The sequence below is a fragment of the Tachypleus tridentatus genome, chromosome 13 (genome assembly GCF_004210375.1).
Source record: "Tachypleus tridentatus isolate NWPU-2018 chromosome 13, ASM421037v1, whole genome shotgun sequence".
Taxonomy (NCBI): Eukaryota; Metazoa; Arthropoda; class Merostomata; order Xiphosura; family Limulidae; genus Tachypleus; species Tachypleus tridentatus.
The window spans coordinates 235,757,144-235,779,328 of record NC_134837.1 but is presented as its reverse complement, the minus strand read 5'-3'; the positions used below and the strand labels follow the sequence as shown (position 1 = coordinate 235,779,328).

The 22,185-nt window shown below is 28.6% G+C and overlaps 1 protein-coding gene across 5 annotated transcripts in view; it reads right to left on the bottom strand.

Moving 5' to 3' along the window:
• Positions 1-21,606, bottom strand: part of Cul1 (cullin 1) — a 60,469-nt gene extending 38,863 nt beyond the window's left edge. Inside the window, exons 1-7 of one of the 5 annotated variants that reach the window (XM_076482236.1) lie at positions 21,467-21,606; positions 15,248-15,404; positions 5,475-5,656; positions 4,568-4,730; positions 4,000-4,167; positions 3,196-3,246; positions 2,094-2,184 (exon numbers count right to left, since the gene is read on the bottom strand). In XM_076482236.1, coding sequence (XP_076338351.1) covers positions 2,094-2,184; positions 3,196-3,246; positions 4,000-4,167; positions 4,568-4,730; positions 5,475-5,647 — 646 coding nt within the window. In that variant the 5' untranslated portion in view covers positions 5,648-5,656; positions 15,248-15,404; positions 21,467-21,606. Of the gene's footprint in view, positions 1-2,093; positions 2,185-3,195; positions 3,247-3,999; positions 4,168-4,567; positions 4,731-5,474; positions 5,657-15,247; positions 15,405-20,963 lie in introns of all 5 variants that reach the window. The other 4 variants (XM_076482235.1, XM_076482239.1, XM_076482238.1 and 1 more) reach the window with 4 other exon arrangements.
• Between the last annotated feature and the right edge of the window lie 579 nt (positions 21,607-22,185).

Genomic DNA, 22,185 nt, shown 5'->3' with positions numbered 1-22,185 from the left:
CATGAAACATGAAGATACAACTGTATATAACAGTAATGATTTTAGAGGCTTCAGAGTTTCCATCTTCTCCAGACACATCATCATACATCTTGCTTTCTTTTAATCTAATCTGATTTTGACTTCTCAGGACACTTGCCTTTATCATTACTCTTCTTTCTCCACTTTCACTTCTTTTCTTTACTTACAATTAACCTGATCACAATGTAAATAAGTATGTAACTCACGTGAAAGCTCTTCACAGAAATGAAACCAGTGGATGAAAGTTTTAAATTCTTACACAATCCTAAGACTGTAGTTTTAGAAAAGTATGACATTTAATTTTGATTATTTTTTTTTACTATTTACAATAAAATATTTATTATTTAATGCAGTTACTTGCACTGACTCAGTAATTCACATCCAACAAAAACTTCATTTTCAGTATAAAATACTATTTATCATCCCACAGTTTTTAAGTTTCATTTATATATTCTCTAGAATCGCAAATGAATAAAATGTTTTTAAAGTAAATATTTATATTTTCCATTTTCTGTTATATTATTAACTAGTTATTATCATCAGCATACAATGCAATGAAATGATTACATTTAAAAAATGAAAATATGTACATACCTTTCAAACTTTCCTAAAGTATTTTGTAATATTCTGTTTTGTTATGTATAAATTCATGTCTGTCTGTACACTTAGTTTATTTTTAATTTGTTTTACATGTCTTTTATTCTTGATGCATGTTTTTGCCTATGTGAACCCACAGTTATTATAGCCATTAAAGGGCAAAGGTCATCCACAATGCTTTCACTAATATTTGCACATGCAAATGATGCCTTCTTAGACATTTCCAGAAGACAAACTACATCAAGCTGAATGTTTATAATAATAAAATTTTCAAATATACATTTATAAACATGAATAATACATAACTAATTATAATATAAATATAAAACCTAAATGCAATCTAACTGTTTAGCAAACTAATATGTATAATGCAAGAAACCCTTGCCGAACACTAGGTATACCTCAAGAGAACAATGGTCAAAGCTTCTTTTCTATCTCATGCTACAAATCCATACATTGGTAGAGGTATCTTCAGGCTATAACTAAATAGTGCAAAATCACCCCCTTTTACTAGCTGTAAGCATTTTGTCCAACTTCAAACTGTCACTTAGCAATGCAGCTTTGACTTTGGTAGTGGCCATGACAAACCTTAGACTTAGAAATATTAGAATGTAACCCTCCAAGACATTCTTGAAAAGATTTCCAGATGCTAATGAAAAAAAGGTGAAACTTCAATTTGACCTTATATGCCAACAGTCTTTATTCTATTCTCACAGTATCATGTATAATAACAGGTAAATTTTAAAACTTGTAACAGCAAGCAGATCATGCAACAGCACAAACCTGCAGTTTTCATTGCCATTTTATACGTTTCTTTTAAAAATAAAAGAATAAAATTTAGATAATATAAAACCAAGTTACATTGTACTTGGAAATAGTAATTTCATTAAATACATTCATATTAAAGTGGTTTAACTAAATTTTGAATGCAACTATACTATTCATAGAAGGGAGTTTAAAAAATGGTACCAGTGACATGTGGTTATAGACTTAATATGATTTGCTTAATTCAAGCACGAATCAAAAGGTAAGCAGCGCTGACAAACACCACAGGCATGGCAGTCTCCTTTCTTTCATTGATTATTTTCCTGGCAATGCATTTCACAGATTTCACTTGTGCATTTTTTTTTCTCAATCAGAATAAAAAAACCTTTTTAGATTGTATTATTGGATTACAGTTATGCAGTCTGGTGCCTCCAATCCATTTTATGCCTCCAATGATCTTTTTCCTAAATTTGAGTCAATTTTTCATAACCAGGGATCTTAGGAAAAAAGTTGTTTTCCAAAGAAAATTCTATGATTAGCATATAATATTAATAATTAGTAAAATAGTTTACAGTAAACAGTAATAAACTACCTTTATTTAAAATAGAGAAAAAATTTGATATGATAATTTTGTTGATTGAATCTCACTTTAAGATATTTAAAGCCAACAGAGATTCTGCATAACAGTAATCTAAACTTTAACTGCACCTTACCATAGCAATGCATTACTCCACTGACAAGTCTTGTGTTAATGGTTTCTCCATTTCTTTCTCTTTCTATCAATTTCAGCACAGCATTAGTTACCTAAATTAAACATTTCCAGTTATGTACTTTTAATATAAATATGCCCGTACTATAAATGTGTCTGCTGATATAAAACTAATATTTTTAAAAACATAAGTTTAATTCAACACTGAATCTTAAAATTTATGTTCTGGATGTCATAGTTTCATGAAGAATGATCATGAAAACTGAGTAAGTTTTGTTTCATTTGGAATTAATCACAAAGCTACACAATGGGCAATTATACTCTGCCCATCATGAGCATCAAAAACCTGTTTCTAGTAGTGCAAGTTCACACAGGCATACCTCTGAGCCACTGTGGGGCAATTGAGATTTGATTTTTACCAAAAGAAAGTGTCATATTTTGACAAGTGCTATAAAATAACAAATGTTTAAATACACATAAAAGTAACAAAAATTGTGACATAGAACACAAATCCAAACATGGTGCAATAAGTTTTGAAAAATTAAATGATCAAATGTAAAAATCAGGACAGCTAAGATAATACCAAAATTATTCAAAAATATACATGTATACAATTTTAAACACACCTGAAAACTCTGTTATACATTTTTCTCTGATACTGAGTTATGGTTAAACAATGCATTTTATTTACAATGACGTTTCTTAAATTATATTAACTCACCCTCTAAGATATATTAAATGTTGTTTTAATAACACTCAAATGGTATTAAAACAATCTGATAATTCTCTATAATGTAATTCTTATACAAGAGCAATCACTCAAAAAATAAAACATTTTGAATTTGTTTATACATAATGCAAGTATTAACATATTAAAATAATTAAACTGTTCTATTTTTTCTTACACAATACAATCATAACATCATTACATGTAATAAAGTACCTTCCAGCCCAATGGATAATGAGTAACATTTACATTAATTAAAGTTGAGATTAATCATTCTAAAACAGGCTTGTTCTTCTGTCTTATAAGGCAGTTTCTAAGTTAACAGGTGAATCAACTGGTTATAATGAGAGCCATAGAAGAATTTAATCTAAACCTTTACCTGTTTGTTTAAAGGTTTAAAAAGATTGTCCTTCCATGACACAAGAGCAAGCTGAAAAAAAAATTAATACAAAAGATGCAACTTCATCTTTCAATACAGTTTACAAAAACTATCTTCATCATAATACAATGTTAAAACAATCATAACAGCCTCAGGAAATATATTTTTGTTGTCTTTCAAAATTTGTAATGCACACAGGAAATATTTACACATTTTGATACAAATATCAGAAATAAATTACCTTTACACACAGATAATTATAAAAGAACTGGACTATAAATGTCATCTTTTTATAACCTAATGTAGTCTTAGAATATTTTATTCTAGAAGTAAAATCAATATACCTTTTATGAAGATATAGAGAAGCATCTATTATTCATTACACAAGAAAAATCAAATAAATTTTTGGAGTTATCTCTGCTAATCTGTGCTCCTGCTTAATCACACATTAAAGTTTACTATAAAAGTGAAATCGTACATTTGAAATTATAGTAAACATAACTATGTACAACATTACTGAAAGAGGCTGTTGCAATGCAAAAACAATGAAAACAAAAAATTAAAGTTTATCATATTTTATAGCCTGCATTGTGAATAATCAGTGAACAAATCCTTCAGTTTAAATATTTCATTACAACTAGCATCTATGGCTTTAAAAGTATGATTTTGTTTAAAATCTTTATCATTAATTATAGATTTTAATCTAACACCTGTAACAGTGAGGATGATGAAGTAAATCACTACATTCCAGTTCAATGACCAAATATCAATTCATTACTCACCCAAAATAAATTTACAACAAACCTGATAAATTTCATAAATTCCTTTACGACCCTCATCACACTCTCTCTTCACCCAGTGTCTGTTCAGATAGGCACATATTCCATTAAGGACCTTGCTAGAAAACTGATATTCTTCCCACTGATTGGTATAGAACTTCAGAACTTCTTCATCCATAAGATCTACTCCATCCTATATTATAAAGTTTTAAATATAAATGTATTTTTTTAAACATAACAATTATTTTAGTTTATGTTTTGTCTTCAAATTTCTATACATTGCTAAAGGCAGTTTTTACCACAAGTTATTAGAAATAGAGAAGTGCAAGTTATTTAAGGCAAGTCCCATACATTAAAATGTTTCAATTATTCAAGATATACTTTACAATTAAATGTTTCTTTCAAAATATGCTTTTATTATAAATGTATGTAGTATAATTTACTCACATTAGCTATAATTTGATTGTCTACTCCAAGTCGTATGTTTTGCTTAGTACACCACATTACAAGAAAAAATACTTTTTAAGATACCCCTATGAATACACGAAAAAATTTTTCAGGATGTGTCTTATTTTAATGAAAACAGTAAATACCTGAAGTAAGTCTACTAGATATGTCTTCAAGAAATCTTTTAACCTTTTATAAATTTCATGACCAACAAACTGGGCTCCTCCTGGAGGTTGACCTTTCTTTGACTTTGTGGCAGCTGTTCTAGGCCCAGACTGATGCACACTAGTGCAATAATCATATACATGTCTACATATCAGTTAAATTAAAATCTCTTTTGGTTCCTCTCACACAGGTTTTGTTGAAATCAAAAACTAATTAACTCAAATGCAAGATAAAGTATTAACAATATTAAATTGAAATTTTGAAAAAATACATACAAGCAAGTCAATTTATAAAACACAAACATGGAAAAATAAGTTTAAAATAAATGAAAAGTATTGTCACTTTCAACTGGAAAATCTCTTATTTTTAACATTTATAAATTATACTACTTTAATCTATTTACAAAGGAACAAAATAAATATTTATAAGAAGTTTTAGACTAGTAGCGCACATCTCTATTTTTTCGAAGGGAATAAAATACAAAGAAATTTAAAAAAAGGCTTAAAACAAAAATCAACTATCTCCAAATAAAAATAATTCATCTTATATTGATATAATGAAATTTTCTATACCAAAGCTACACAGGGAATGTGTCTTGTCACTTTACTATTACATAATGTATTTGTCTATGGGAGCAATTTTCTAGGTATTCAAATCTCAACACCTGATGGCTATTTGAACACTTGTCATGACTTAACAAAGGAGTCTTCAGTTTTGGGTGATGTAATTACTCTCCACAGACAATATACCTCTTAATGATTTAAAATGTTTACTTCAAAATTCTTAATCCCTGATAAAGGTACTTATGTGGAACCTTCATAAATATTAGTCAACCAACAACTACTGCATTTTAAAACTATTTCTTCTCCTATACTATAAAAAGGATACGTATACAGTTCCATGTATCGGCTCTTGGACATGCTTTCATGTTTATGCACGTACACTTGTTCAATACCGGCCTTGAGATCACCCCAAATTTGATCAAGATTAATTTGTTTGAGACCTGGAGTTGTCTGACCAAGAACCATCTGATTAGATGAAGCTGTTCCTGGGATGGACATCGTGAGTGCCTTCAGTAAAGTAATAATAAATTATCATCAAATTTTGTGACTGTTTCACAAACAAGTTGTTATTAGCCCAAACACAATCTAGATGAACTAACTAGCAAACAAATACTACTGGGGTGTGCTTTCAGCATACACTTGTGTGTGTACAAACCTCTGGAATTTTTTAAATTATTAAAAATATTTCAATCTGCAGTTATGAGATTAATTTTCCAGCATAGCTGTGTTCAAATGTACTAAAACAAGGATAATTTTATATATTCATAGATTTGTTTCAAGTTCCTTCTTGATAAGAGAAACCACTTGACAATGTTGTAATCAAGGAGACCATCAACAAAAATGATAGCAGTTCCTTCCATAGGTTGAAGGAGACCATAAATGATAAAGCATGTGGAAAGGGGAAGTCTGTTTAATGGTTGCTTTAATACATACTGAATACCTAAAGAACAAAAGGAAGTGTTATAGTGTAATAAGTATGAAATATACATCTTAACACCAATAATTTTGATGTTGAAAAAAGGAGCACTCCTACCCTCCCAAAGGTACATATTTGAAATTCAATAAAGTCTTAAAAAAAACACCTTCCTGAAAACACTCTCTCATAACTGTTAATTACATGTCCATACTTATTTTTTTAACTGAACTGTTGATGTTACTCTATTCTGTTATGCTGTTTATTGGATAAAAATTTGTTTTGCTTAAATCAGCAAAAGTTCTTTTAAATATCTGCAACAGAGTGCTTCTGACAAACAAGCTTGCTGTATGTAGCTATATCAGTGTAGCAAGTAGCATCAAGAATGTGTAACTAAATGTGCATTTATTTTCATTTAAAACAAAAACATGTATACTGTTTCATGCATATTTAAACTACATGTGAATGTTTTATTTCACTTGTATGTATCATCTGTGAATTTTCAATCAAACATAAAATCATTATTCAATCATACAAATTAGTAATATTGAAGGATTGAGCCTTCACTCAACATGTTAAATATATCTGAAGGTCAAATCTACCCTCTGTAACAGCTGTAATTTTAAAGTTATTTAGACCATTTATTTTACACACTGACCATTTTATTTTTATTGACTTCTCTTCACATGGCTTTTGTGTTCTACATATATATATAACTAGTCTTTCAGTTTAACAAATCTTTGTACTTGTCAATTACAGGTGGTGTTTTAGTAGAATGCTATGGAAAAGGTTGTAAAGCAAGATGTTGAATGACCAACTGAACAATAATTTTTGCTGTTACAAGATTTATTTCTAGTTTTAGGTTTCTGGACAATTCATAACTTCAACTATTAATGAAGGAAAACTTCTATTAATTAAAATAAATGAAAAAAGGAAAATATTCAGAGTTTAGTTACTTAAATAACTTTCCCATATTAGAATGATAGAACAATAAATTACTAAATGCAATAATTTTCAATACTCAAAAAAGTTTTTTGTAATTTGGCAAGTGTTCAATACATAATCAGCTATTTTTGACACAAAATGGGAAATATTTAAATATTCACCATATCTTTTTGTTAGCTTTTACACTCTCAAAATTGAAAAAATTCAATTAAAGTTTGTAGTTTTAAGTTTCAAATCATTATCCATAGTGTATTTTTAAGAATAAAAAAGTACATAAAAATTACATACTAATATGACTTACAGGTTTTGAAATGAGACCATATAAAAGCTGTTCAAAAGAGATTATCAAAACAAGCATGAAAAGTATCTGATAAAAAAAATTGTGTATCACTAAACTCACTTCAACTCATTCAGTAACTAATTAAAAAAATTTTGGATATCAGATAGAACAGAGAAAAATATAATACATATATATTAGAGTTGAGTGGATAACTCAATTAGGTTTCTTTTCTGATACATACTATTTAAATGTCTTTTAATAGTAATTTCAGTAATGCAGCAAAAGTTTTGTAAATAGTAGTTATTTTTCAAAAAACAGTAAAAAAAGCCTCCACAAAATATTTTGGAATGTGTAAAGAGAATATTTCCTACATAAATCACTGAAGTTTATTGTTTCATATTGATGGTATCAGTATTCCACCAAAATATCTCTCAAGACATAAATCTGTTCAATGATAAAGATTATAATGACAAAGGTAACATTTATACAAATTTCAATACATTCTATTGATTCAATCTTTATTACTTCAAGCATTTGTGGGAACTAAGTAAAGTTTAATCTCCTACATTAGTACCACTTCAAAATAAAGTCAATCCAACACTACAGATTCCTTCTTTATGAAATAATTACTTATCATTACCTAGATAGGCACATCCTATCTTAAAGGCAAATTTGCACCATTCAATTAAAGAAAAATTATAAATCAGAAACTTGAAGGCATTGTTTTATGATTTAAAAAAACACCTTTAGAGTTGAAATTATTCAATAATGATTTCTTTAATAATCTAATTTTATACAAAAAGTAACAAAAATTCTGATTTTAGGTTATGTTCAGCTCACCTCAAAAACACTGGTGTCTTTTTATTTTTGAAGGGGGTTGTGTAACTGAGTGTAGGAATGTAGAGGGTGTGCTTAGATGTTAGATTATATTTATTAATATAAGTATGAAGGTGTTCCTTTGTATTGGTTTATTTTAGGCTTGAGTTGTTGTACAAGTAAGGCTTCTTTAATTTTGCATTTGTTTATGTTTGTTTGTTTATTTACTATTTGGGTGTTTTCTGTGGTTATGTTGTTTTTATTTGATTTTCAGTGTTTGAAAACGTGTGAAGGTGACTTTTTATGTTCTTTGAATCTGGTTTCCATTTTTATACTTGTTTCTCCAAGATAGAAGTCGTGGCAGTTATCACATTGTATTTTATAAATAATGTTGGTGTGGTATTTGTCAGTGTAGTTTTTACATAGTATAGACCTTAGTTTTGTGCCTTGTTTTTGAATAGATTTGTTATTAATGAAATGTCATATTTTGTTTCTAGTTTTTGCCAAATGTTGGTTATTTTTCTGCTGATGTCGGAAATATATGGTATGCAGCAGTATATGATTTCGTGATTTTTTAATTAGCGAGATATATTTACTTTTGTTAGTTGATTTTGCTTTCTGTATAGGTGTGTGCGTATAATGTTTTCTACAGTTTGTGGAGGAAACTTATTGATGTTGATGAAGTATTGTTTTATTTTGTCTAATTCATCGTTAATTTTATCTGGTGATCATAGTTTTGTGGCTGTGTTTATTTGGTTTCTTAGTAAGTTGAGTTATGTTTTGTTTCATGTGCTGAGTCCCAAGGAATGTATAGTCCAGTATGGGTGATTTTTCGGTGGATTTCTGTTTTAAATTGTGTATCAGTTCTTGTAATTTTGAAGTTAAAAAATGATATTTGATTGCTTTCTTCCTGTTCACATATGAAGTAAATGTTGAGATGTATAGAGTTAATGTGATTGAAAAAATTAAGTGTGTGTTCTGTAGATCTGAATCTCACAGTCGTGTCATCTACACATCTGTACCAGTATAGTGGTGGATGGAATGCTGTTACTTGCTTGTGTTTCAACTTGTGTCATAAAAATATTGATTAGATCTAGTGATACTAGATTGCTCATGCTTAGGCCATTTGTTTGTATATAAAATAAAATCTGCATACAAGTTTTACAAGAATGAAGAAGGGCATAAACATTAGTAATTAAGGTTATGATAAAGATAACTTTTTAAATTGCTTCTTAAAAAAAAAATATGAAAACTATTCAGATTTCAAAAGCTAAGAATACAAAAATATTTAAATTGTAAAAGCCTAAGTATTTTGAAAGATCATTTGAAATTTGAACCATTTCCAGTGATGTTCTTTAAATAGAATAAAAGATACGAGAGTCAATTACATGCAATAGCATGATAATTATGTGATTACACATGCACTGTGTCCAATTCACCAAATAATTTCTTTAGTTATTTCAATTGACAGCCACTGACAAATTTTGGAATATAAAACTTCTAAAATTGGGTATGCACAAATTACAGGATAAGAATGAGTTTGATAAAGAATCTCGTACCTCAAGATTAACAACTTTCTTCCCTCTTATCTTCTGTCTTGTATGATGTTGGAAAATTATTGCAGAACTTTTAAAGAAAACACTAGTAATATTTGTGATGTAATACCTATGAACCTCTTAAGAAATTTTTTCTCTCTATCGTAGTTTTAGGTTTAATTGTTCAAAAACTAAACCAATATACCAATATTAAAGCCAAAAACCACCTCTCAAAATAATTACAAAATGTTTTAGCAGATTAACCCTTTCAAATTGAATCATGGGTCAAAGGCCATGTCCTCTTGGTTGCTGACTCACATTCAAACTTTTATTCAACTACAATCAACTTTATGAATTTATTATAATTAAATTTGGTATAAAACTAGTTTATAATTCAAAAGTAACTATTTTAAAAACACACCTAAAACATCAATTTGTGTGTGCCACATGGTACAGTGTGCAGCACTCATTCAAACTAAATGTCTGATGTCAAAATACAAAGAATAGTTTTTGTATGAATCAAGAACTAATAATATTGAAAAACCAAAATTTAAAATAGAAACCTTTTATCTTTTCTACCTGCTGAGTTATCACTATATTTCATGATGATGCAAAACCCACTTGAAGTGAAAATGTATTCTAAAGACAGCTGGTATGGGTATTAAAAGTTTATTTAAATTCATTTTAATTCTAAACTGTCTTTAGAATACATTATCACTATATTTTGTGAATCAATCATAGTGGCCCAGTTCATCTCTTTCCACTTCAGAAAATAATTTCTAATATACCACTTATTTCTAATGTGACATGTGAATAACTAATAAAAATCTCACAATGTCCCACTAGTGGGTTTCTCAGCCATTTTCAAATATAACTGTCCTTTATTTCTTTTAAGACAAACCTTCATGTTAGTAAGTTGAGTCTTTAACTTTTTCAAAATTTCATTTTTTTAAGACCTAAATATAGTTTAGTTACTAAACTTGACAAATTATAATAAATGTCTATGATATCAACATTCTCATTTATTATATTTTGGTTATTCAAATGTATATAAAACCTAAAAAAAGTATTTTGTTTCACATCCTCCACATACGAAATTTCGTAGGGCTCAGTAAACTACAAGTACTAACTGAGTACATAGGTGATAATTCGAAGAGATGATTCCATTACTTTATTTGCTGCTGCATTTTAATAAAAATAAGTTTAAGAATGTGTTTGTAAATACTAATAATCTATATTTATATATAAAGTATAATTAAAATGAGACTACGTTACAAAATAATCCACTAAAAAGCAAGGCAGGTCACTCTGTAAAGACTAAAGGTTAGTTTTATATTATTGAACAGGGTAATGTGAGTGCATGTGTGCCACATCATTGTAACTTCTGAATTGCTAGCCAGGCATGGCTTAAAAGTCAGTAAAATAAAAACAATATGTATAAAAATATAAGATTCAAGCTATTTAGTCTAAACATTTATATCTTTGCATTACAATCTGTAGTCATTCTAGAATGAAAAAGGCATAATTTTCATTTACCTCCTAATTTTTTTATAGTGATTAAAAGATCAGTCAAATTGATTGAACCCTTACAGATTTTTAAGCAAAAGTGACAAATCAATTTATCTTAAGAAATGTTTGATAACTACCTGAACATAAGGATTTTTTGCACATGAAATTTGAAAATTTTCTGATCTATAAAAATATCTTTAATGTTAAAATCAAAATCAGTTTGCATATTGCTTCTCAAACATGCAAAAAGAAAAATAGGGGTCAGAAACACTGCTGCTTAACAAACCTTAAGACTTAAGAGAAAAACTGATATTTTGCACATGAAAGCATTGTAGTGTGTAGTGATAATCTGCAAAATTTCCTAAGCACAAGCTTACTAATTTAAAAATTATAACATGAAAACTAACAAGCTCAAAATAGTTGAGAACTGTCCAAGTTACTGAGCCCATGCTGAAAGAGTTAACTAACAAATATGCATACACAGTCTAAATGGGTTCTGCTATAATTTTAAGAATGAAAACAAAAGTAAGGTTGCTGAGCTAATGAACACTTAACACAATTTTTGCCTTGTGTCCCATTAGTGAATTTTACGGACCACATAACACAGTAATGAGTCACATAGTACAAATGGCTTCAATGAACTAATTAAACATAATATAGTTGTCCATATAAATATTAAACAGCTGGGTTAAGTAAAAATAAAAACTATGATTGACACTAGGGTAGGAATTATTAATATAATGGTAGCAGCAAATGTGCTAAAGAATATTATTTCTTGCTCATTATTCTTTGCCAACTAGTCAGGTATTTTAGATTGCATTTATTTGGTAACAGTTCATTCAGGCAATAGAGAAAAAAGGTTAGAAAACCGAGTGATTCCAGTAAGTAATTTCATTAATTTAAATTAGGAAACTTCTTAATAAAACAATGAATATGAATACTGTCAACTATGTGGTTCACCCTGATTACCTTTAACTATTTCCATACAGTCAATTTTCTGTGAATGTCACAAAGGTCTAGCAAGCTACATTCAAAATGTAGAGTTCTTTATTATCAAGATATACTGATAATCTTGACATCAAAACACAGCTAATAATGCATTAGAAGAATATTAATTCTTTCTGACTATGCAAGTATTTTAGTTTGCATTTGGTTGATGTTCATTCATTCAGACAATAAAGAAAACAAAAGAAAACCTCATAGACTTAGGCACAAAATAGAAGAATATGTAAAATTTTACAGAATAAAATATCTGATGTTTACTTAAGAGGTTTTAGAAACTACATAAATGAAATTTGAGATGTTTTAGATAAAGAAAAGCATTCTTAATCTTAAATGAAAATCACTTTGCACTTGGAACAGTGCAAAGCCATCTTGAAAATACATTAGACAGTCAACACCTTGACAGCATACATTCATGAAGCAATTTTTAATAAAATACTTCATTAAAATTTTTTTTTGTCTTTAAAAGACTTGATGCTTATTGAATGCTTGTGAAGTTTTGTGAATATACACAAAACATTAGACGTTATAGTACAGAAACTATTAAGGAAAATTTGGGGTCACAAACTTAGCTGATTTACATGTCCAAAGCAAGTGTTAATGAATATCTAAAATTACACTTTAATTTTCCTTGGTATATATCAAAACTCCTTGTTTCACACTATTCAACAATTAAAAAGTGAGAACTCCAAATTCAGTGGCACTTCCAGTTACCTGCCCATAACCTCTAAACTACATGGAAAGCATTTTAAAACATGCAGTGAAGAGTTTGTATTTGGAATGGAATGAAACATATGTGAAGCTGATAGGTTACAGAGATTAAAAAATAAAAGTTCATGATTTGTATCTTTAATCCCCCAGACTAAATGAAATTGCTTCACTAATAAAATGGAAATGTATGAAAGTCCTTGTCCAGCTTGGCATAGGTCAAAATCCAATGTTTAAGTGTTTAACTTTACAAGTTATTTTATTAGAGGTAGTACTTATTACAAGTATAGCTGCCCAATTTAATGTAACTGATAACCTACAAATACTGACTACAATACTATAACCTAATATTAAAGGACAAGGGACTTTCTGGACCATTTTAGTCCAGCCTATCCACTAAATTAACCTAAACAATAAACTAAAATTTGATCCTTACCATTCAGATACTTAAAGATTTTCTTTAAATTAACTTAATCACAACATTTGAAATCAATCTGTTCCAAAAATGTCTTACTCGAAATTGATTCCTACCCTGCCAAAATTTACACCTTTCCTAGTCTTACCATTCTCATCATTAAATTAAAAAAAAACAAACTATAAATTCCTTTAACAATCTTAAACATGCCAATCAGATCCTGCCTAACTTTTTTCAAAAGAAATGTTCAGAAATATTAACCTTTTCATTCCAAATATCATTCTAGTAGCCCTTCTTTGAACTCTCTAACCATTCAATGTCCTTTCTAAGCTAAGGAGCCAAGGACTGAACACAGTACTCCAAACATGGCCTAACCAATGATCTACATTATGATGTTACATCTTTACACTTGTATTCAATATGACTACATATATAACCTGAAATCTTGTTGTACCACTAGCATTAATTAGTATCATGTAAATTAATTAATCAATTGAAATTACTACTAAATTAGCTGTCACAAAACGAATCAACTGAAATCAGCAGGTATGATTACTCCAACAATTATTCAAAATTTATTAAACTGAAGGTCATGAAATAATCAACAAATTAATCAAACTTATGATTAAACCGTGTTATGAAAATAATCAAGTTACTGACATTAGAGTTTCCAATTACTTGGTAACTACCCAAGTAACCAAAACATTGCTACTCTCTTTGTTCTAATGCACGAAGCTATGTAACAAGTGGAAGCACTGTCTAGATTCCCATAACCCCTAAATTTGCTTGCCTCATCTTTGTTATTCAAGCCCACTATGGCTATCTGCTACTGTCACTAATACTGAACCATTAACTAGAATGAAGTTGGCAAGACATACCCACCAACTCCCTGGCTATTGTACATTAAGCATAAAGTTTATTTTACACTGTTTCACATTTCTAATTTACAACAGCATAACTGTACTCTTTAACATTACATAAGCAGGTGTAAATCTAAGGGGCAATGCTCCCATATCCTACTTTGGTTTGTTTTTCTAAGAAGTTAATAATTATTTAATTTTGTTTATGTCGGCACAGAGATCAGTTTTAAAATAGCTGGACGTTCCCTCCTACCTTTCTCTTTCAGAAACAAATAAAGCAAGACTTCCTTAAACTGTAGTACAGTATCAGAAAGAAAAACTGGAATCAATGTTGTTATATGGCTATTAATTACCATAAAAGATTTTCTTGTAGTTCTCTAAAAGTAACATAACTTGAGACCATAACAATCCAGTTAAGGCATTAGTCAATAACTGATTATTTTAAAGCTAATTCAACAATATGAATGAATTAAATGTTGCCGTGGTAAACTTTTATGTTCAGTTTTTTACCAGACAATGTGTTTAGGCTTTAAGAGACTTGTTTTCAAAGTTAATACTAGTCAGGACACTTGCAACTCTAACAGACTTCTCATACAATCAATTTTTCATTGTTTGAAAGATGTCTCTTTAAATGCTTTTTTCATATCATAGGTGTCAAAAATAAGTGAAAATGCAAGTAGTGTTTGGCTGTAAAAGTAACAACTTTCAATGTTGTTTTTAAAAACAAACATCTGTTTATGGACACTATATTTTTTCAATATGATAAATAACTAAATAAATTCTAATTAAAATATTTGAATTTGTTTTCAGCTAATTTTCATATCAATCACATTACTAGAAATAAAGATGAGTTTAGACATTATTGGATTACAATCTGACTAAACTAAGCATTCTCTGAATACATTAACAGTTAACTTTGATTTAGTTAGATGTCTTTCAAACTTTAACAATAATTAATCCAAAATGCTATATAATTATAGTGGAACACTTTCTTCCTTGTAAAATATAAAAAAATTAAACTTTCTTCCTGCCTTGCTTTACCTGTCCTGTATTTAAACTAAATATTTGATACTGTTAAAAAATTAAAAGAAAAAACACTAAGTATTTCAACTTACCCAAGAACAGAAAATCCAGAATTTATAAAAACTTCAAAAATGTGTTCTTTTGTATTCAGTTTTTTAAAACTTCCATAAAACCAAGATCATGAAATAATTTGTAGACTGTTCCAAAAAATTAGTTCCTGGCTGCTGCTTTGTGAATAATGTGGAGAAGCTAGATAAAAAAAAAAAGATAAATAAATAAATAAAAAAATTGAAAAGCATTACTTAACCAGTATATTAGCAAAAACATCAATCATGACCACATAGGTTTAACAGATGCCAATGAAATGAGCTTCAGTTGTTTAAACACAAGTATGTACCTACTAGTCTACACAAATACATCAAGCATAATGAATCTTTTTTTTAATCTAATTTTTCTGAATTCTTCAATATGATTAGATTCCAAGTAGGATGTTCACTGCTCAGTTTTTAGAATTGGAGTTCATTTTTAAGAAAAAAAATGAAATTAGAAAAATTTCTTGAAAATTCGAATATGAAATTATAACAATATAGGTTCTAGGATGGAATCTTATTTTGCCACCTTGTTTTAAATGTATACATTGGTAAATCATTACATTAAAGCCAAAGTAGGGATACTTTCTTTAAACCTTAACTTAGTTTTTGACTTTATTTCAGCATGTTTTGTAACAATAAAACTTTCTATATTATTATCCCTTGCTAGGTTAGACATATAATGGTATCAACTTATCTTTACAAAATTGTTCATTATGCTTCGTCTCCTTTTTAGTAGTTTATTTTTGTGCATGTATGTCTGATTTATTATTAGTCATCAGAACTCGTATCAAGTCTGTTAATATGCTCAAAGTAGCACATTTTTTATAAGTACAGTAGTGTCCTTTTTAGTACAAGAAAAAAATCACTTGGATTCCAGACAGAAGAGTTTTGTGAAAGAATAAGTAACAAGGTTCATAACTTTTTTGCATGCTTGTCTGGAAAAGTCACTTAGATGAAAATTCACTGAATCTTTTAATGCTATAAATACATATATATAACAACTTAAGAAGCTTCATAATTAGAATAAGCTTTAGTTTTACCCTTCCAATAATGTGAAATAATAGTCATTGTTAAAATTCAGAAATGGCTATTTTTATGGCCACCATTTTATTTCATCACAATCATTATTAAATACCTCCATACAATAATGTGAAATAATAGTCATTGTTAAAATTCAGAAATGTTAAAGTTTGTTTTAAATGGGCTATTTTTATGGCCACCATTTTATTTCATCACAATCATTATTAAATACCTCCATACTTACTGACATGAGATCATCATACAGACTTCTTATTTGTATAAAAGTATCAGAGTTTCTAAAAAACCAAAACCTCAAGCACTTTCAAATATTTCATCTAGCTATTCAAAAGCATTCAAATTTTGGGTCTTTTTAAAAAAAATATTGCAAATTTTGTGTGTGATCCTATATTGTGACTTCTCAACCAGTATCTGAGTAACATTCATATTGACTCGTATTGTTAAAATATGATTTTCAAAAATAATTTAATAACAGGATAGATTCTTAAATAATTAGTGAAATAACATTATTAAACATTAGCCTGTTGATAAGAGTAACAATTTGCAATTAGGTTAAATTGGCACTTTCCAAATTTGATAAACTTAACTAATGTTTTCTGGGAGCCTCTTATAGAAAACTGAAGTTATTTGCCTATACAACATTAAAAACAATATGGTCTGCAATTTAACAATATTTTTGGGCAATAATTTATGCAAAAACTTTTGCTCAGGATAATATTTTCAATAAAAACATTTAAATACTGAAATCAGGTGATATTCATGTACCATACATCTTAATGTAATACAGTTAATTTCTTGGTTTTTTTTTTTTCAATTGCCAGATCAGGTAGAAATATACACAAGTTTTATTATGTTAGTAAATAATTTTATAGCCACTAAAGAGAAATCATCCCTTTGCACTGTTTAATGCTTTAACTTGGTTTCTTTTTGTGAAACTTAAGTATATAGTTCTGAAAATGTTTAATTTGGATATTCAGTATAATATTAATGACTAGGATTAAAGTTTAATTATTAAGTTGAGATTATGAAAACAGTTTGACAGCTACATCTATGAAAGATGCATTTTTAACTATTAATACACAAATAATTTGCAGTTTAAAAGATTTGGTTTGAATTCCACACAAAGCTAAAGAGTGGCTATCTGTGTAACTATCTCTAATTTAACAGTAACAGACTAGAGTGGAGGTAAATAATCAACCACCAACTCTCAAGCCATAATTATCAATGAATAGTGAAACTGACCATCATATTATAAGCACCGCTACAGCTGAAAGGGTGAGCATGTTTAATGTAACAGATTTTAACCTATAATCCTCATATAAGAAAATTAATATCCTAACCATCAGTCCAGATAGTCTGTTATCTGCAGACTGTTTTATGATATTGGTAAGTTTTCTAAAATTTTGAAGTCTTAAAGGAGAAATTGTCAGGCTACACTTACAGTTACTTTCTACAAGGGCTACAAAATGAATTGAGTACAAACATTTACATATAAATTTTAATTACAGACAGCTGGCAATTTGCTATTTTAAATTTTCCTTCAAATCTAATTTGGACCACTTGTTGGTTCTAGATGAAGACAAAAATAAAATTACTAAAATTTTAACTGAAATTCTCAACTTTATTTCTACAAAAAGGTCAGAACCTAATGACAATGAGTAAAACTACATCAAAACAAATGTACAAGAACAATAACCCTTACATCTTTTTCTATGCACATATCACCCAACACATGTCCAACCTCAGAGAAAAGTACTGAGTTTGTAACTGGTATTTCTAAGCACAACTTAAACTTTGCATGCAACCACTTTAAGCATGTAAAGCTGCTGATCATGATAAGCTTTATTCCAAACTAACATACATAAATAACAAGGCAAATACTACCACCCCCACCCCATAGTATACCATAACTTCACATTTCATACCCAAATACATTTGGTGAAATCAAGCTCAACCAATAAAAAGTAAAAAACAAAACAAAAACAGTCTAGGCAGTTACATGTCTGTAAGTTCCTTTGTAAGCCAATCAAAATTAAGATTATTCATGATATCAATTTGTAGCATATTCACAAAATAATTGATTAAAATTTAGATTAACAATTCCTAATATATAGAGAAAAGCCAGTGCATTTTGGTAAAACAATGTTCCAAAAATGGTTTTTATATCACGTTGCTTTACAACAAAAATATAGCTTAATATTGTTGTTAGTCTATGTAATTAAAGTACAAAGTGAAATGTAAAGACAACAAAACTGGAAAAATATTCATAAATGTAACCCTTTTGCAACAGATCACAGGCCATGTCATCGCATCTGTTAACTTGCATTCAAATTTTATTGAACTAGTATTTTATGAATTTATGTCAATAAGTTTGAAATCAAATTATGGATTATAATTCAAACTTTAATGTTATATACAAGTTAATTTCTTAATTTAAAAGTGAATATTAAAAGAACACACCTAAATATAGATTTTAGTGAGTCATGTGGTATGTTGAATGCAGCACTGTTTAAAATTGTTTGTGATATCAAAATACTAACCCTATAATTTTGTACAAATTACGAACTCAAGTTACTAATAATATCAAGCTATAATATAAAACAAGAATCTCGTATCTTATTTTGCTGAGATGTGGTTTATATACTGAATCAAACATGGTAGTTCGATTCAACTCTTTCAATTTTTTGAAATGGTCCCTCATATACTCTTACTAAAGTATATAACAAGTGAATAGCCAACTGACAGAATGTCTCCTTTATAGTTTTCTCAGCCATTTTAAGCTCTAAAAAGGCTACCATATTCTTTCAGACCAACATTTCATGAAGGTAGGTTGTATCTTTCATCTGCTTAAAGTTTCATATATTTTTTTTATATCCAAATACATCTTAGTCATCAAGCTTTATAAATTATAGGACTTCTATGGCATTAGTATAGGTATTTATGACTTAAGTTTAATAATTTATTTCTAAATAGTAATAATCTTTATATACAATGTTAAAATGATTAAAATTTCACATTATACTACATAAGCACACACACAATTCACAATTTAACTAACCAAAACTTGTTTCAAATAACAAAATGTAACCAGTCTAGTTTTTATGTTGACAGAAGATAAAAGTTACCAAGCTATCTGTTTCATTCTGCTGTTATCCAAGAATTTGAATAATTTATTAAAAATGATTCACAAGAGCATTCTGAAAGTTGGCATTTAATCACAATTAGATTCAGTGAAAATCTGCAATAGAATTTTGACATTTAACATAAGATATAGATGAGAGATCATTTTTAAGAATGTCCTTTAATACACACACCTACAAGAAAAATTAAAATACAGGTTTAGACCCACACATTATTTCATATAAATTCATCAATTATCCTCTGAATATACCTTTAAATTCCAGTCTCCACTATTGACAATGCAATTAATTTCACAAACTTACCTATCTATTAAAAAATAAAGCTATCTTTGCTGAACCATAGCCACTCTTCCAAACCTTAAACTTCTGTCCTTTTATCATCAGGATGCAGAACAAAAATCAGAAGTCTTTGATCTACTGATTCTCTAAGGCAATCTTTCAGTCATTAATAATACTTCCCATTGCTCTTTTGCTTTTTTGAGAATATAATTTTACCAATATTAACGTATCACTATAAGTAAACTTCATCTCTGAAATTATTCTAGTAGTCTTCTTCTGAATACTATTTCTAAAGTTAATATTTTCTTACATAAAACAAATAGTGTACATGATACTCCAAGTGAGAATCACTGATTTATGTAAATAGCGTACCTTCTAATATTCCATTTACTTTACTATTACCAAATAAGCATAGATTTGATGGTTTATCACAATCCCAAATTCCTTTTATTTTGCAATGCTATTCAGTAGGTTTCCATCTACATCACACACATGCTCCAAATTATGTAAACCCAAGTGCATTTCCTTTCACTTACTTTATGTAAAAGTCGTTGTTGAATATATTACCATTTTACCAATAAACCAAGTAATTTTGGAATACATCAACATATTCCGTATACATAAAAAAAAAAAAAAATCAAACTCAATAATTAGTTATGACACTATCAATATCATTAACAAATAAACAAATTCCAAAATCCCCTTTCCTACATCTGGGTAATATCCTTAAAAAAAGATAAAAGATTAGTAAGACAAAATTTCCCTTTCACAAATCCATGCTGATTATCACTTATTAACTACTTCACTAAACATTATTTTATTAGATTTTCTAAATTTTTCCTCATACAGAAATGAGTTATTACAAATGTCTGATAATTTTGAGGGGAACTCTCACCACCCTTTTAGAAATAAGTGTAACATTATCAATTTTTCACTTTTGATATGCCTTCTAAGAACTTATTTACTATCTAAATATTAAAAAAAACACCTAAAACTCACCAATATAGTCTTTAACCTCATATAAAACCACAGAAAAAAACACTGTCAAGGGCTGGTACTTTATCCAGCTACAGCATAACTCAGAAACTTATTACTATTAGTGTTTAAATTACTTCGTACTATGGTAGTTAACAATTACAATTTCCAAACAGAAAAGGCCTAACAGTAACAATACAGCTAATCATGTTGTAGTTCACTTAGGATAATTTATTATTGAAATATTGCTTATAAAATACTTTATTTATAATACCAAGTCTTACCTCTTTAATCTTATGAGCTGTATTTCTAATACAAAAATTATGATGCAAGTTACAGAATATTTTCACTGATATTACTCAGTCTGAATTTATTTGTTATGTATCTTTTGAATTAAAAAATATATATTTTAATATGATACTACAATTGTGATGATTTTTCAAACTATAACTTAATTTTATTACTTAGTGATTCATCGATCTAAAATGTTTAGCCTAATTTTACGTTACAAGCTTGCATTACGTTTTTCTACTTCGCGAGTCTTGCCTAACCTGTCATTAGTCTTGTGTCAAGATGGCGGTTTTTCAATATTAACCGAAATTTGCAGATGAATTTATTTTAACGTACTTATATAGACAATAACTGACAAAAATTAACATCCGCCTTCACAAAAAATACAATAAAATATGTCCAATGTTTTTGCGCAAGACACAAATACAAAATACCCCATCATATCTCACCAGTACAGTTATCAATCAGGCAAACTTCTTACACTTTCCTCACTCACCTAAAAACCTCAGCAGCTGAAATTAATAAAGCAGGCCTATTCTCGTTTGACCCTAAATTCAATACGTAGTCCTATCTTTCAGCAAGAAAACAGCTTTTAGGCTTTAGACTTCTATAGAGGGAGTATCAGTGTTTCAACTGATAATTTTATAAAATCTTAATTAATACTATGAATAAAAATTCTCAGAAAATCCTAGATAATCAACTAGTAACCAAGAAATAAGTTCTGAAACAATTGTAGTTTATTCAAAACTTTTTTATAAATTTCTAACATTTTACTTCATTGAATTGTTTTGAAATTCATTTAATTTTATCTTCAATATTAGAAAAGATTAATTATTTGTTTGTTTGTAGTTTAAACACAAAGCTATATAATGGGCTATCTTTAGTCTGCCCGCCACGAGTATCGAAAACAGGTTTCTAGCATTGAAAGTCTACAGATATATAGCTGTACTACTGGAGGGCAAAGGTGAATTAGAAAACAGAGGAAAATTAGAAAGTTGTATAAACAAAATAGTTAATTTTATCACAATACTATTTAGCTGTTTTCGCTGAATCTGTAAATTAATGTTGGGATATATCCTCGTGATTTTACCACCAAATTATGAACCCTTCCTTAACCTCAAACGAGCTAGTTCACGAGATATAGTTGGAAGAAATTATTATTGATTGTTTCTCGATATTGTTATTGATCTTGAGAATGGTTAAATTTTGGAATGT